Consider the following 14,961-nt stretch of genomic DNA (forward strand, 5'->3'; position numbering starts at 1 on the left):
TTGAAGGATTGAAATTTAATTTTTTTTGTCTCTCCTCTCTTTTTTTTTTTTTCCCAAAGTCATAATTCTGACAAAGCTAGATAGAAAGCACCCAGACAAACATTTTCTGATGAAAAATAGGGATACTTGCCAACAGAAATGCTTTTTAATAAACCCAGGAAATGAACAACATGACACAATCCCCTCAGTATACTGGGAAAGTCAGCAAGTCTGAAAGCTCCTTCCTTTTCAGTCCCCAAGATTGTTTCCTCCAATGTGAGCAGGACAAGCTGCTGTTTCACCCTGGTGCTGGGCTGGTGATGGGGAGCAGGAAGGGCACAGCAGGTCAGCCACTATTAACTTCCCCTGGCAAAGCCTCGCTGGCACCTGCACACAAGGTGCTCATCTGTCTTGCCTGTCTGTGGCTTTTTGATACTCCCTTAATCAGCACTGTCAGCAGAGCTCCCCTGGATTTAGTTCAGGGCATTAATGCAGTCAGCACGGTGGCAGTGATGTGTGTTTTAAGCAGTGCACAGCGAGGGTATGCAGGGATTTATCCACAGCAGCATCGTTGCTGACATGCTGGAAGGGCGTCTGCCCCACGGAGAAAAACTTGTTTTATTGTAAAATATTCACATGATGGTGCAAATTGTTGTCCTGCAATAGGCTAGGAGAAGAAAAGTTTGTTACAGGTTGCTTTGAAAATAATAATTCCCAGCGTGGTTGTGGGATTGCACCTTGAGGACAGAGCAGTTAAACACTCGGGTTGTTTCTGATCCCAGCCCATTTTGTTTCACTTATGTGGATGTGGAGCCAGCAAAGCGCCCTCATAACTTTGCTATTACATCCTCTGAAAACTCACTCTCCTGCTGTTTCCAGTTTATCACACCTCAGGGTAGGAACAAACCCCTCTCAGGACTTCCCTGTGCCCACCTGCATCTCAGCCTCAGCCAACCTTCCAAAAACAACTCATCACTTTTGCCATCCTCAATGAGACTTACTCATGTACCTGCTTTAAATTAGACATGCAGAATAAGAGATGCAAATTGGACCAGTAATTTAATTTGCCTCCTTGTGAAAAGATCAGAATATATGTTAGACCCTTGTATGGAAAACATAAATACAAGTATTGTTTGGCCCATGTAATGCTAATGTGGAAGAACATATGCTATGAGAATTACCAAAAATCACCTATTTCATTTGGCTTTTGTTGAGAACTTTCAATTTATGCCTCAGAGAGTTTACATAATTAGACAGACTAGAAAACTTGCTTAGTCTGCTCCTTCTTATTATTAAGTCATTATTTTAGTCCCAAAGGTAGTTGTTATGAATGCCATTAACAGGGTTATATGAATTATTCAAACACTGCCATGTTTAGACTGCCATCTCAAGAAGGGGCCAATAATCAATCCACATTATTCAGAGGTTTGTAGCCCTGCAAAATATCATCTTATTTGCAAAGTATTGATCAAATGAGCATTAGCTACCTGAAACTGAATGTTACCTAAGAAACTAAGGTCATTTATTGCTATTATTACTTTCTTCATATGCTTTGAACTTTTGAAAACTCTTCCTGCCTTTGGAATGTTAATGGCTCTCAGAAAGAACTTCCCCACAATGTCCAGAAAACATCCTGAAGAATCAGCCTAAGAATTTATAAATAAAAATGCTGTTGAAAATATCTGCATGTATTTCCCCTTGTAAAACAGCTCTGATCGACAGCTTGTAGATCTAGATGATGTGATGTCAGACTCAGATCAAAAGCTCATACTTTTCTTTTCAACCTACATGAAAACTGTCTTTCTTAGGGAAAAAGAAGGGAATTCAAAAAGGTGCAATATTAAAATCACCATGAAAATGCACTCAGGGAAATTTCTGGTTGTGAAATAACTTCAGATATTGAGAGGTATTTCCTCTCACACATTTTCCATCTGTTTTTATGGCACCTTGGCAGATGCACTCTGGTAAAAACTGTGAAGAAAATTATGATCTTCTCTTGGACAGCTGGGAAAAATTCCCACTCTGGCTTCAGCGGGATTTTTCTAGGTCTTATGCATGTTCCCAGACCAAGAAGTCATGAAATTACAGAGTTTCAAGGTTTGAAAAGACATCAAATGTACTGGTTAAAGGAGTGTTAACCATCTGAAATCTGAGAATTCTCAGGAGATAAACCTTTCCTGACCCTGTGAGATCCCATTGCACATTCCCAGAATAAACTTATCTATTGATAACAGTGCTATCAAATGGTGCACAACCTGTATTAAAGTGTGAATAGTTATCCCCTTTCTTCATGGTCAAGGCAATCCTAATCAATCTTTGGGGATAACCTGTTAGTTTTTGGGACACTGCTTGCATGGGCCAAGATTTGGGGTAGACACAAGGGCAGTGAAAGGCTAGTGAAGCACACAGGGGGCAGTGGCAATGTGGTTGATGAAAAGACTGCACCACTCTAATGATTTCTTGGCCCTCAGGTGCTGTTACAGAGCACAGAAAGTTGGCTCAAATTATTTTTATCTTCTGAACCCTAAGAAATTGGCTATTTGTCGAACCCTGACAACCATACTCATTAAATATTTCTTATTATCTTTTGAAATTAGGACACAAAAGTGAAAAAAAAATCATAAAGAAATGTTAAAAGTTACCCTTTGGTGAAAAGTTGTAATTTTCCCTATTTATATATATGCTTTTCCTCAAAATATTTTTCCTTCTACAAAAATTTGAAGGCAAAAAATTAGGTTAAAAAGAAAATTAAATATTGCTTGATTTTGTGATAGAAAATCTTTGAAAAGTCTCATTGAGACAGTCAAGGCTTGAACCACGTCTTTTTATCTTACCCACTCATGGAAGAAGAAGGTTCTAAGAGTGTTGGAGTAAAATATGCTCACATTTTTTGTTGGATCAGTCTGTGTCTCACAAACAGGTTGGGACCCTGGCTGGTTGCAGACTTAGTATTTATTATGTCTGTATCATACAAGCAAATAGCCAGAGACACAGAGAAATGAAATACAAATCTACAAATCATACAAATCTAGATCAAAGGCAAGATGGCAGTTTATGCAAAGCCTTTTTCTACATATTCTTTGAACCAATAACATAAAAGAAAAGGTGCAGGGTCATTATACCCTAACCAATAAGAACAGGACCTATGTGGGTTTAACATTAACAGAAGGACTTCTATGAACCTCAAACGATATACAGTAATTCATTATATAAGATTGAAACTTTTTCTATTTTTGCAAAGCATATATCTAGGACTTTTGACATCTCAAACTATCACTAAGTTCTTGTTCTTTCTTGCTCCTTATGATAAATATCAATGTATTCACTTGGTTCTTATTTTCCTATCTTCCCATGAGAAGGTTTTGAAATTTCCCACCCTTTCTTAGCTTTATGTCTACTTTCTGGGGCCTTTTTGCACTTTCTAAAATCTTTTATCTTTTTATATTCCTACAATTCCCTCTCTCTTTTTCAACCCTAAATAAACCATTTTTGACTTGTCACTTATTTACTACCTTGCGTTACATAGCTTCACTACTGCATATATTTATTACCCTAGGAAAAAATATTATAAACTTTCTATATGAAGGCACTTTTTTGTTTGCTTTAAGCTCAATCACTTTAAGTTAAAGCATTATTAATGTTTTGTATCTGTACTAGGTTTTGACAAGTCTTGACCTTTCCAAGGTCTCAAAGGCTAAATTTGTGAGTGGCTTAAATTGGAAGGTCTTTGAGATGACAAACACATGCCACCTTCTCCAGAGGAGGTCAAGGAGGATGAGTTGACTCCAGCCCTTTTTTTTTTTTGGGGCATTTCTCATGGTGCTGGTGACTTTCTGTGCTTCCAACAGCTTGGAATGCTGTGGGGCCATGGAAACAGAAGTGAGAGAAACTCGGACTGAGAAATGGATGAGCAGCAGGTCCAGAGGGTTGTAATCAGTGTCATGGGGTCCAGCTGGAGATGTGCCACTGCTGGTGTTCCCCAAGGTTCAATACTGGGGTAAGGAATTGTTTAACTTGTTCCTCAGGGGTTGGATGAGGGCTCCTCAGCAGTTCCCTGACCACACATGGCTGGGATGAGAGGCCAAAACCCCTGAGGAGCCCTTCAAAGGGACCTTGACAGGTTGCACAGTTAGGGAGGGAGGAAATATCTGTAGCTTAATAAGGGAAATTATTATTTTTATTATTATTATTAATAATAAGGGCAAGGACAGCTCCAGGCAGCAGCACAGGCTGGGGAGACCTGCTGGGGTGGCTCTGTGAGGAAGGACCTGGGGGTTCTGCTGGGCAATGAGCTGTCCCTGACCAGCGGAGTGTCCTGGGGGCAAGGAAGGTCTATGGGATTTGGGGGGACATTGGGATGAGCATTGCCAGCAGGTCAGGAAGAGGATCCTACCCCTCTGCCCAGCCCTGTGAGGGCACATCTGCAGTGCAGCGCCCATCTCCTCAGGACAGGAGGACAGGGAGCTCCTGGAGCAGGTCCATGGAGGGACAGAGGGGATTCAGGGCTGGAGCATCCCCGTGCCCAGGAAGGGCTGAGGGAGCTGGGGCTGCTCAGCTGGAGAGAGCCCAGAGAGAGGGGCCCCAGCCCTGGCTGTCCCTGGGTGTCCCTGGGTGTTCTTGTCTGTCCCTGTCTGACCTCGTCTGTCTGTTCTTGGGTGTCCCTGCTGTCTCCCTGGATCTCCCAGTCTGTCCCTGTCAGTCTGTCCCAGTCTGTCTGTCCCTGTCTGTCCCAGTCTGTCCCTGTCTGTCTATCTCTGTCAGTCTGTCCCAGTCTGCCCCTGTCTGTCCCAGTCTGTCTGTCCATCCCAGTCTGTCCCAGTGTGTCCCAGTCTGTCTGTCCCAGTCTGTCCCAGTGTGTCCCAGCCTGTCCCAGTGTGTCCCAGTGTGTCCCAGTCTGTCTGTCCCAGTCTGTCTGTCCCAGTCTGTCCCAGTGTGTCCCAGCCTGTCCCAGTCTGTCCCAGTGTGTCCCAGTGTGTCCCAGTGTGTCCCAGCCTGTCCCAGTCTGTCCCAGTGTGTCCCAGTCTGTCCCAGTCTGTCTGTCCCATTCTGTCCCAGTCTGTCCCAGTCTGTCCCAGTGTGTCCCAGCCTGTCCCAGTGTGTCCCAGTTTGTCCCAGTGTGTTCCAGTCTGTCTGTCCCATTCTGTCCCAGTATGTCCCAGTTTGTCCCAGTGTGTCCCAGTGTGTCCCAGTGTGTCCCAGTCTGTCTCAGTTTGTCCCAGTGTGTCCCAGTCTGTCTGTCCCATTCTGTCCCAGTCTATCCCAGTGTGTCCCATTCTGTCCCAGTGTGTCCCAGTGTGTCCCAGTCTGTCTGTCCCAGTCTGTCTGTCCCAGTGTGCCCCAGTCTATCCAAGTGTGTCCCAGTGTGTCCAGTGTGTCCCAGTTTGTCCCATTCTGTCCCAGTGTGTCCCAGTCTGTCCCAGTGTGTCCCAGTGTGTCCCAGTGTGTCCCAGTTTGTCCCACTTTGTCCCATTCTGTCCCACTTTGTCCCATTCTGTCCCAGTGTGTCCCAGTCTGTCCCAGTGTGTCCCAGTCTATCCCAGTGTGTCCCAGTGTGTCCCAGTCTGTCCCAGTGTGTCCCAGTCTGTCCCAGTGTGTCCCAGTGTGTCCCAGTCTGTCCCAGTGTGTCCCAGTGTGTCCCAGTGTGTCCCAGTGTGTCCCAGTCTGTCCCAGTCTGTCCCAGTGCAGGGCTCTGCTCCAGCCCCAGGCTGTGTCCCAGAGCCCCGGGCAGGGCTGATCCAGCAGTTCCTGCCCAGAGCAGAATTCCTGCCCTGGGGTCTCCTCTGGGACGTTCCAGAGCCACGGGGACACAGTCCTGTGCCCTGGGGTGGCCCTGCGGGGCAGGAGGTGGCACCAGTGACCCTCTGTGCCCCCTTCAAGCTGGCCCATCCTGGGATTGTGTACGTATGCCTGCATACCACACCAAAATAATCTTAATATCCTGACATATAGTCTTATTTTATCTTAAACTTTGTTCCCTGAACCTTAGCTTTATATTGAAATAACTTGAAACAACACTTTTCTGGAAGTCAAGCCTAGCAGGACAAAAAATACAAGTGAGGATCCAGTTTTTAAGCAAGTGTTTAGAAGCTAAAAGTTACTCCTTTGACTATCACACATCAGCATGACATCATGTCACAGATTTGGATGCTGTCCTCCCCACAAGGTGACTGGGATACCCACACATCATTCTGTTATGGACCACCACAAGGGTGCTGGAGCAACTTTTTCTTGCTTCTTCCTGATGCCAAAAAACAAGTGGACGTGTGGTTGTTCCTTTTCGTGTCACCACTTTCTAAGAATTGATTGCTTTTAATGTCAAAGTGGCAAATGGGAAAGAAAAGATTAGTTGGAAAGCATATCGTTGCAGATGCAGGGAATAAAGTGTTTAAAGGTCCTGTTCCTTCAGTCCTTCTGCCACGTTAGGTGCAGCAATTAAGGAAAGCTGGCACGGGGGCTGGCAGAGCATGTTGTGGATGGTGTTCAGAACAGCAGCATGCCTCAGTTGCCATGGGGCTGCTGACTCTGAGCTGTTTTGTGCACCCAGAACCTCAGCCCAAAGTTGTTTAAGTGTCTGTGCCTGGGATGGAAGAAGGAGGTGTGATATGAAATGGATACCAAGATACAGGGCACCGGGGAGTCTGTGGATGATTGCACTAAGAAATCGGCTCTCAGCCCCTTTGTTTTCTGCTCTGAGTACATAAATTACGTTTTTGGCCTGTAAGCTAAATGTTCAGATGATGAGGGAGGTCTGCAGAGAGCAGACACTGGTATTGAGTTCACTGAAGTAGGTGAATTTATGGCAGGCTTTGGCTAGCAGACAACCTCTTCTAATTCCTGCAGATCAAAGGTCCTGTGTGGTATTGTTTTAATTCAGCTGCACTTTCCTTATTAGTTTCTGTTCTCCACAGCTAAGGGCTTTCAGATACTTACTACCTCTCATCAATATCCTCCAAGGAAATCCTTCTATGATATTGAGCCAATTTTTAAAATAGTGTCAGTAAAAAGAAGAACTTCAACAACTTTTTAGCATTTAACTTAGCAGGTTAAATCTTCCTATGCAGTGCACATCACCTTGCAGGCTGACTCTGAGGCTGCACTTCATAAAGTTCACCTGACACTGAGATGAGAGCTACATTAAGCGACATAAAACATTTAAACTGCAGTGACAGGTATTTTTGGAAGCCCGTTCACCAGTGCTCATGAATGAGGAAATGAACTTTGACAAAATGAATGGCTTCACAGATGGCAGTTTGCTTGGAGCTCTCACCAACAGATGTTTGAGTGAATGTTCTGCAAGGCCTCTGTGTATTTTGGGTTTTATCATTTCATTAGCAAATAGCTATCACCTGGTGTGTGCTTGCTCTTTGGAGGCTCTTTATGGGGAAGCTGATAACTTTTTTTTTTTGAGGAAAAATCCCACACAATGCTTTGTGGTTTTCTGCTTGGGGATAAGAAGGATGGAACTTAAGTTTTTTTTTTATACAAAGAATTTTAGCCTGTGTCATAGTAGCTACAATTAGGTTTGTGAGATTCATAGTCACAGATTTAATTTTGCTACGGGATTGAAAGTCTCAAAAAAGGGGAGGCTGAGCACAAGAGGTGGAATTGAAACAAATGGTGGTGTGGAGACACTTGTGTAAAAAACATATTAAGCCTCAATTAAAACATAAATTCTACCTAACAGCAATTATATGCCAATATAGTTAGATTTTTTTCTTTTAAAGCATTCTCTGTGCTTTTCAACAACAACAACAAAAAAGACTAAATAAATTAATTCTAAATAAGACAGAGATCAGGGAATTTTTTGTCCTGACTCTGTTGGGCTAGGTCCCTTTCCATCACAGGTGATCTTTTTTATGAAAAATATCTGCAGCAAAAGTGTTTGCTCATAGTTTCAAGAAATATAGTGAAGAAATTTTCTTAAAGTTGGGCACATTTATTAAATAAGCTAAATTTAAAAAAGTAAAAGGTATTATTTACAACAGACACACTGAAATGGTAAATAAACCAAATATATTTTTCTTTGGACTGGAGAGCTAATGTATTTAAATTGCTAATCAGAGGTTGGGCACATTTTCTATCAAACTGCTGTATTTATCATTATTGTGTTTCATATGAATTTTAGCACATAATATCAGAAAAACCGTTAGGGGGATAAATTAGCAAAATTATAGAATTATATTTGTCCTTCCATATATTCTAAGTAAGATCTGTAGCTTTTGCATTTTGAAATTAAACTTGACTTTTGAAAATTGATTCCAATCAGAAAAACATATGAAATGTAGATGGAAAAGGATGAATTCTTTGAAGAAGAAACCTCAGAATAAATATTTGGGATCATCTTGTATGCAAAAAAACTAGAGGAAAAAAGATGAATAGTCAGCTTGAACTGATTTTACTTCCCACTTTTGCTTCTGCAGCCAAACTGAGCAGTCTACCTGTTTTGTAAATTAATCCTTCAAGCCTCCAACTACTCTCAACAACAAAATAAATATTTGAATATTGTATTAAAAAAAAATGTTTTGTAGCCATACCAGTGTCTCTGGAGAAACAGTTCATGTCATTTTAGTGAGAGATAACAAAATATGGGTCTTATTATTCTATTTAACACTTTACATTTATACACAACAGTCTCCAGCAGCAGGTCAGGCGTTCAAACACATCTCCCACATAGTGGCATGATGCTCAGTAATTAGTGCATTTTCTCAAAATTCTCCAGATGTAAACTATGCTGCAATCTGTTCTTGGTGGCTGTGGGTTTTACACTTTCTAAAAAGAATTTTCGTGTCCAAAAAAACCACAAAACACTTAAAAGTTGTCAATAGGGGAAAAATGAATTAAGAAATTTGAGGGTGGTTAAAACAGGGAGACCAACCTGGGAGTGTTGAAAGTGGGAGAGGAGAAGTGTAAGGCCACAGGCATGGATTCATTGACTGGAATTCACTGGAGAGGAGTAACATTCACAAACTCCTGCTGGCAGTTTGTGTTTTTTATTAGATAATAATCCACGGGTAGGATAATATCCATGATTTTGGATATGGCAGAGGGAGAACAGAAACAATAATCCTGCCCATGGCCATATCTATTCTGATTCATACTGCCTTAAAAAGAATAACTAATACAGGAATAGAAAAATATGGATGCAAGGAATGAGGAAAAATGAAGTGAAATCAGAAAAAAAAACAAACCAACATTTTTAAAATCATAAATGCAAAAGGATAAGAAAGAGAAACTGCTTATAAAAACAAGAAAAAAGAGTTGACAGAAAAGACTCATAACTGCAACTGTCAATGTGAGCATTTTGGTTACACTTCAGGACCAATTAATGAAAAATTAAGGTATGTGGGGTTTTTTTTGTCATTGCATTTCCATACCATAAAAGTTAATATCACTAATAAAGTGCTAAGCAGCACACAGGTGTTATTTTATCACAGTCAACCTGTGAGGAGAAACAGAGGTCAGGAGAACTTTAAAAGGCAGATATGACTTACTCAGGCTTTAATTTGCTTCCAAAAACATGGTCAGTGACCCTTTAAATCACAAGCCAATTACAAGCATTGTAGTGCCATTACTAATTACATGCTGAGAGTGTAAATTTAAAATGGCAATTTCAATTTTCAGTTCATTGGGAGAATGCAGGAAAATGAAATTGCATACTAATTAGTTCATGTGTATCAGACACCTGAAAGATTAGAGAAAAAAAACAAAACTTCTGCACTCATTACAAGTGAGTTATAAGAAGAGCACTCAAACCTTTTATTTGCCAGGCTGCATATAAATAAAGGAATTAAATGACAAAGAAAATTGATAATGATGGAACAAGGCAAAAATAGCTACAGGCCTGTACATAATCATACTTTGAGGGACTTTGCCCATTATACACGGCTTCCTTTAGAATTTATCTAGCATTAGAAGCTACAAGAGGGGAACAGGCGATTGCTTCAGGTTCACCACACTAAATGTTAATTTGCATGTCCTAAAAATGGATTTTCTGGCTTTGTAAGTTCCCACTTAATCTCTGCCAAACACTCACAGCATTTTTCAGTACCTTCTTCTTCTGGACCAAGTGCTTCGTCACTCAGAGCAGCAAGGAAAAGATTCCTGCTCCCAGTAGGGTCTGGGAAGAAGCTGGTGACACAGCAGAGTAAAAACCCAAGTAGAGGGTTTGACATCTTGTCTCCCATGAGGCAAAAATTTAGCCCAAATCTGACTTTTTGTACCCCTCCACAAAAATTTATGGAGCATTACAGAACCTATGCAGAAATATGATGTGGGATTTCTGCTTCTCCTCTCATCAAACTGCTCGCCCACAGGAGGGTCAGTGTTTGTTTCTTAAAACTTGAAGAACAAGACAGTGCTCTGATGTAAAGATCTACAATGCATAAAGTGTCTGTGAGTCTCCACCTTGCCAGATCTAAATAGGGTTTCTGTAGAACACTGAAAAACACTTTTTCCTTGCAACTATCATCTCCCCCCAAAAAATAAAAGTTTCAGATTTTCTGGTTCCAGGTGTTTTAAAGAAAGAGAAAAGGAAGGAAAGAAATCCTCTGAAGATTTCTGCTCTGGAATGACAAAGAATATTTTTAATTTTGCCCCGAACTGAAGAAAAGAGTATTAAAAAATAGCATTTGACAAATTTTGTGCAAACGATAGACTAAAGTTTATTTTGCGAGAAAATGAGAAGGAAAATAAGGGAATGGTTAAAACACATTAATTGTGTGATGTAAGCATCTCAAAAGTCCTTACACCCCATGGTTGTCAAAATTACCTGTAAGGTAGTGGAGTAACCTCCAGAGAAAAAAAGAACAAATTCTTCAGACCTGATGCCATGGTCTGAGATTTTAGACACATTTTCTCCACTGGCCCAAGGACTCCCTTGCAGCAAGAGCAGAGGGAAGACTTCCCAGAGAGCAAAGTCCAAGGGAGCCTGGGAACTGCCCCCATGGTGCCAAGAACAAATGTGGAAGCATTAGACCATTAAATATCCCTATCCAGTTCTTCTCCTCAAAACAGACATGTCTAGGGGGCCAGTGCTAAATGATTTTGAAATCTTTCTCCAGCTCATTTAATAAAGCCTACACTGTAACACAGCCCAAAAGTGGATTTTTTCATTATGCATTAAAGTTACATTAGCTTTCTACTCCCATGGAAATAGATCTGCTCAGGTTTCCCTGCATGATCCTTTCCAGTTTTTTTCAATGTATAAATTTTACAGACTTCCTAACCCCTCTGATCTTTAAGGAGGAGAACTGACTTACGACACGTTGAAGGGCCTTTGTGTTTTCACTCTGCAATAAATAACAAGCAGTAACACTAGTTTTCGTTTTCAGAGGTGACAAAATCCAGCACTCCCAGTGCACCAGTTTCAGAAGACTTCATCAAACAGTGCTTTGTGTCTGCTGTCCATACAAGAAAAATGAGCAGGTAATTCTGTATGCTTCTGCCCCTAGATATGTAGGAGCCTCTCAGAAAAATAAAAAATGAAAGTCAGAGCAAAAACATTGACTATGAACAAATATTAATGCCATGGACACCAAGGTAATCTCAATTAGAGTGTGGCTGACACAGCTGAGAGCATTATGGACAGTTCAACTTAATTCTGGCAGATAAAATGTTCAAATATCTCATAACCTGCAGTGGGTTCATTGGAAGGGAAGCATCCTCCTCACACATTGACCATGAAAGTTTCCACATAAGTATCCAACTCACTGACCTTTATTAACCAACAGCTGAAATTGCCAAAGCTCTGCCCAATTCCCATATCATGAAAACACAATCCAAGCAAAGAGCTACAACAACCACTAGATAATGATCTCCATTAAAACCTACAGGACTTCATACTCACTGCTTTTACTGAAGGAATTTTTTTGGGCACGGAGAAATCCAGTACACAGTGAGGGCATTGCCATTTGGATTGCTCTACCAATAACATGCTTGAGTGGGATGTGAAAATGTGTATTTTCAGCCTCGTGGATGTTTCTGAACTAAACAGCTGTTTCAATCTTAATTAAAACATTTCCTTTTACTTCCAGTAGTACTTAATCTGTGTGCCCAGAGCAGCTCAGCAAAGAGGACCAGCTCTTCCAGCATGGTCTGGCACTGCCAAAACGACACTTTACAACCTTTAGCACGTGTCAGGGTATCTCCACCAAGACATAAAGCTGTGATATGCTTCTAAGGAGCTGACCACCAAATACAACATATGTGGAAAGCAGCTTTTTTTGAAAGGAGTCTACATAAATCTGTTTCCACGGTTTGGAAGCCACAATGGAACATATGCACATGGCTTTTTAAATTAAAAACAAACAAAAAAAAAGGGGCTTGTGCATTTGTAAAGTCAAGATTATCACTGTTTTGCAACAAAATAGTCCCTTTTAGCCCCGGCTATGTCCCTGACAGTGAATAAGAATCTAGCTGTTCGTTAACCACTTGTCTTCATCAGTTTCTTAAGTGACACTGGAAATTGAATCAAGGATATTTTTTTTCCTCCTCAGCTCCATCTGTTACCTGAATCCATGGCCATCTGTCATTTTCTGCAGCAGTCCAGGCATTCACAAGACCCTTCTTATTAAGCCTTGCATAGTAGGGATACCACTTCTGGAGTCCAAAAAGAGCTCGGTGAGTGGAGGATGCAGTGATTTGTTGGTTTGACACAATCCCTCCTTCTATCCCTAGTGGGCCAGAGCACCCTGCAAATGCAAAAAAAAAAAAAAATTTGACTGAAATGATCAACTGTTCTGAGCCCCAAGTCACTACTTGCAATAGCATACAAATAGATCCAGAATATCATGGAATATCATGCCAAATCCAGCTTAGAAGAAATTCAAAATACTTGACTATATCACCTGTTCATAGAAATTTAAAAAAAATTACAAAACTATTTCTTGCAAATAACTATTCTCATTATACAAGTAGTAAAATGAATTAAACTTTCAATTTCTTTTAGCTTGTTCTAGCTGAAGACTTGTGAGTTTGGGTTTTACGGACACAATGATGAAAAAAGTCCTCGTATTCAAATATTGAAATGATTGTTAACAGTAAATGTAAAATCCTGTAATTATTGCAAAGTTCCATATTGCTGCTCTTCCCTCAAAGTTCAGCATTTAACCAAAGTGCTACAAATTGTTATTGCAGTTATCTCTAGAAATATGAAAATAGACATAAGTTGTCATTCAGTTACATTAAAAATATTTAAAGGTATATCCATTTAATCAGCAAGTCTCAAAGCATGTATTTAACTGAAATGTTCCAGTGTTCATAACTTTATGTATGGTATTCATCATTAATGTATTCACCAGAAATACTTGTAGACCTAATCTATTTTTAAAATCAAGATATTTCTGCATACATTGTTGTTTTTTTTTTTGAAGCCACTCCATTTGGTCACAGGAACAAAAGCATTCAGCTATTGTGAGCAATCCACAAATGTAAATTGAGAAAATGATGAAAATTCATTATGCACAAACAATTGGCAGTTTATCTACTATTCAACACTCAAGTGAGTACCCGAGATGTTCCTTTCCTCATTTCTGATGCAGAATCTGGAGAGAAGGTAATCACAGGAATTATTCTGGCAGCCAGTGTTGCTCTGTGGCTCAAAGGACCTTCTGCTTTGCAGGTCAGCTGCACTTTGGCAATTTAGAGCACCACAGGGCAGATGTTTACTTACATTTCAGGTTTTCTCAGAAAGCTGGCAGTTTCACCTCCAGCAGTACCCAAAAATTAATTCTGAAATCATACTGTTACATGAAATCCTTACACCACCCAGACAGAAAGTCACAAATGATTTAATTCCTCATTAACTTAAAGGTGCAGAGAAGAAAAAGTGACCAGTGCAATTTGCTCCTCTCAGCCAGGAGACAGCGCAGGGTAGTGCAATCCCCAGGTGTGGGGTGATGATGGAGACAAAGATAAACTGAACTGAAGTTTTAAGTTGATTATGGTGATGGACAAGCACATGCTTGTGCTCTGAAAAGGTGCAGGTGGGCTTCAGGGAGTGTTCCTCCTTAAAAACCTTAAAAACTTCCAGGAGATGCTCAGATGAAATCTTTACTCCAATGACCGACTTGCACCACGTCATGATTTCACACAGGTTCTCACCAGCCCACAAAGCTCAGCAAGAACCTAAACTCCTCATGCTACATCTCTTTATCAGCCAAAAATAAAAGCTTTGCCTTCAGCACTTGAATAATAACTGCACGGAATATGACAAAACGTGGCTCTCTCCTGTTGCTGTGCCAGGCTTGAGGAGGCACCAGAAGAAAACAAATTCTTTGTCACCAGCACGGGCAGGGACAATGCAGAACACATTCAGAAAACCCACAAATGTTGGGAAGGTGTCATTCCTCATTGTGTTTTCATCAAGCATTACTTGAGGATTGAAAGGCCTATTCAAATCTTAGCTGTTTCTGAAGCATTTTCACCCAAGCAGAATGGAATCTTTCAGTGTGAGAAGTGCTGAATCTGCTTGGAAGACAGAGGTAAATGACTCCTCTTGGTAGTAAATGGGTTTTAAAATCATGGGGATTTAGGGTTAAAAGGAAAATTAAGCTTAGTAGGCCCTGAAAAGAAAAAATAAATACCCTTGGTACATGTAGACCTTGTACCTTAATAGAACTGCACCTGTGTAGCTTGTACATGATAAATTATATAACTGTTAGATGTGATGATTGTTTAGTAATTAAATATAATTACTGTTTAATCGTAAGAATAATCATGAGAAACTGTGGTCAGGGGCCTAAGAACGATCACGAGAAACTCATGTCAATGTATACAATAGAAAAATCTAAGTTTAATAATTACAATGTAAGTTATATAACGATAGAATATAAAATACATTCAGCTCTAAAGCCGTGTCGGAGTCAGATTTGGGTCTGTAAACCTGATTCCAGAGCTCTCAATAAAAGCACCTGCAGATAATCATATCCTGTGATTATATGTGTTCCTGAATGCTGACAGTCTCTCCTAAGTGCAGGTTTTCAA

The 14,961-nt window shown here is 40.7% G+C and overlaps 1 protein-coding gene across 3 annotated transcripts in view; it reads right to left on the reverse strand.

Annotated features, from left to right (window-relative positions):
- The window catches only part of EDIL3 (EGF like and discoidin domains 3), a 238,130-nt gene that overhangs the window by 60,984 nt on the left and 162,185 nt on the right, over window positions 1-14,961 (reverse strand). For all 3 annotated transcript variants that reach the window (XM_021551870.3, XM_021551869.4, XM_085566626.1), the window contains one exon: window positions 12,487-12,668. In XM_021551870.3, the coding sequence (XP_021407545.1) occupies window positions 12,487-12,668 (182 nt within the window). The remainder of the gene's footprint in view (window positions 1-12,486; window positions 12,669-14,961) is intronic.

The sequence above is a fragment of the Lonchura striata genome, chromosome Z, assembly GCF_050655825.1.
Source record: "Lonchura striata isolate lonStrDom1 chromosome Z, ASM5065582v1, whole genome shotgun sequence".
NCBI lineage: Eukaryota > Metazoa > Chordata > Aves > Passeriformes > Estrildidae > Lonchura > Lonchura striata.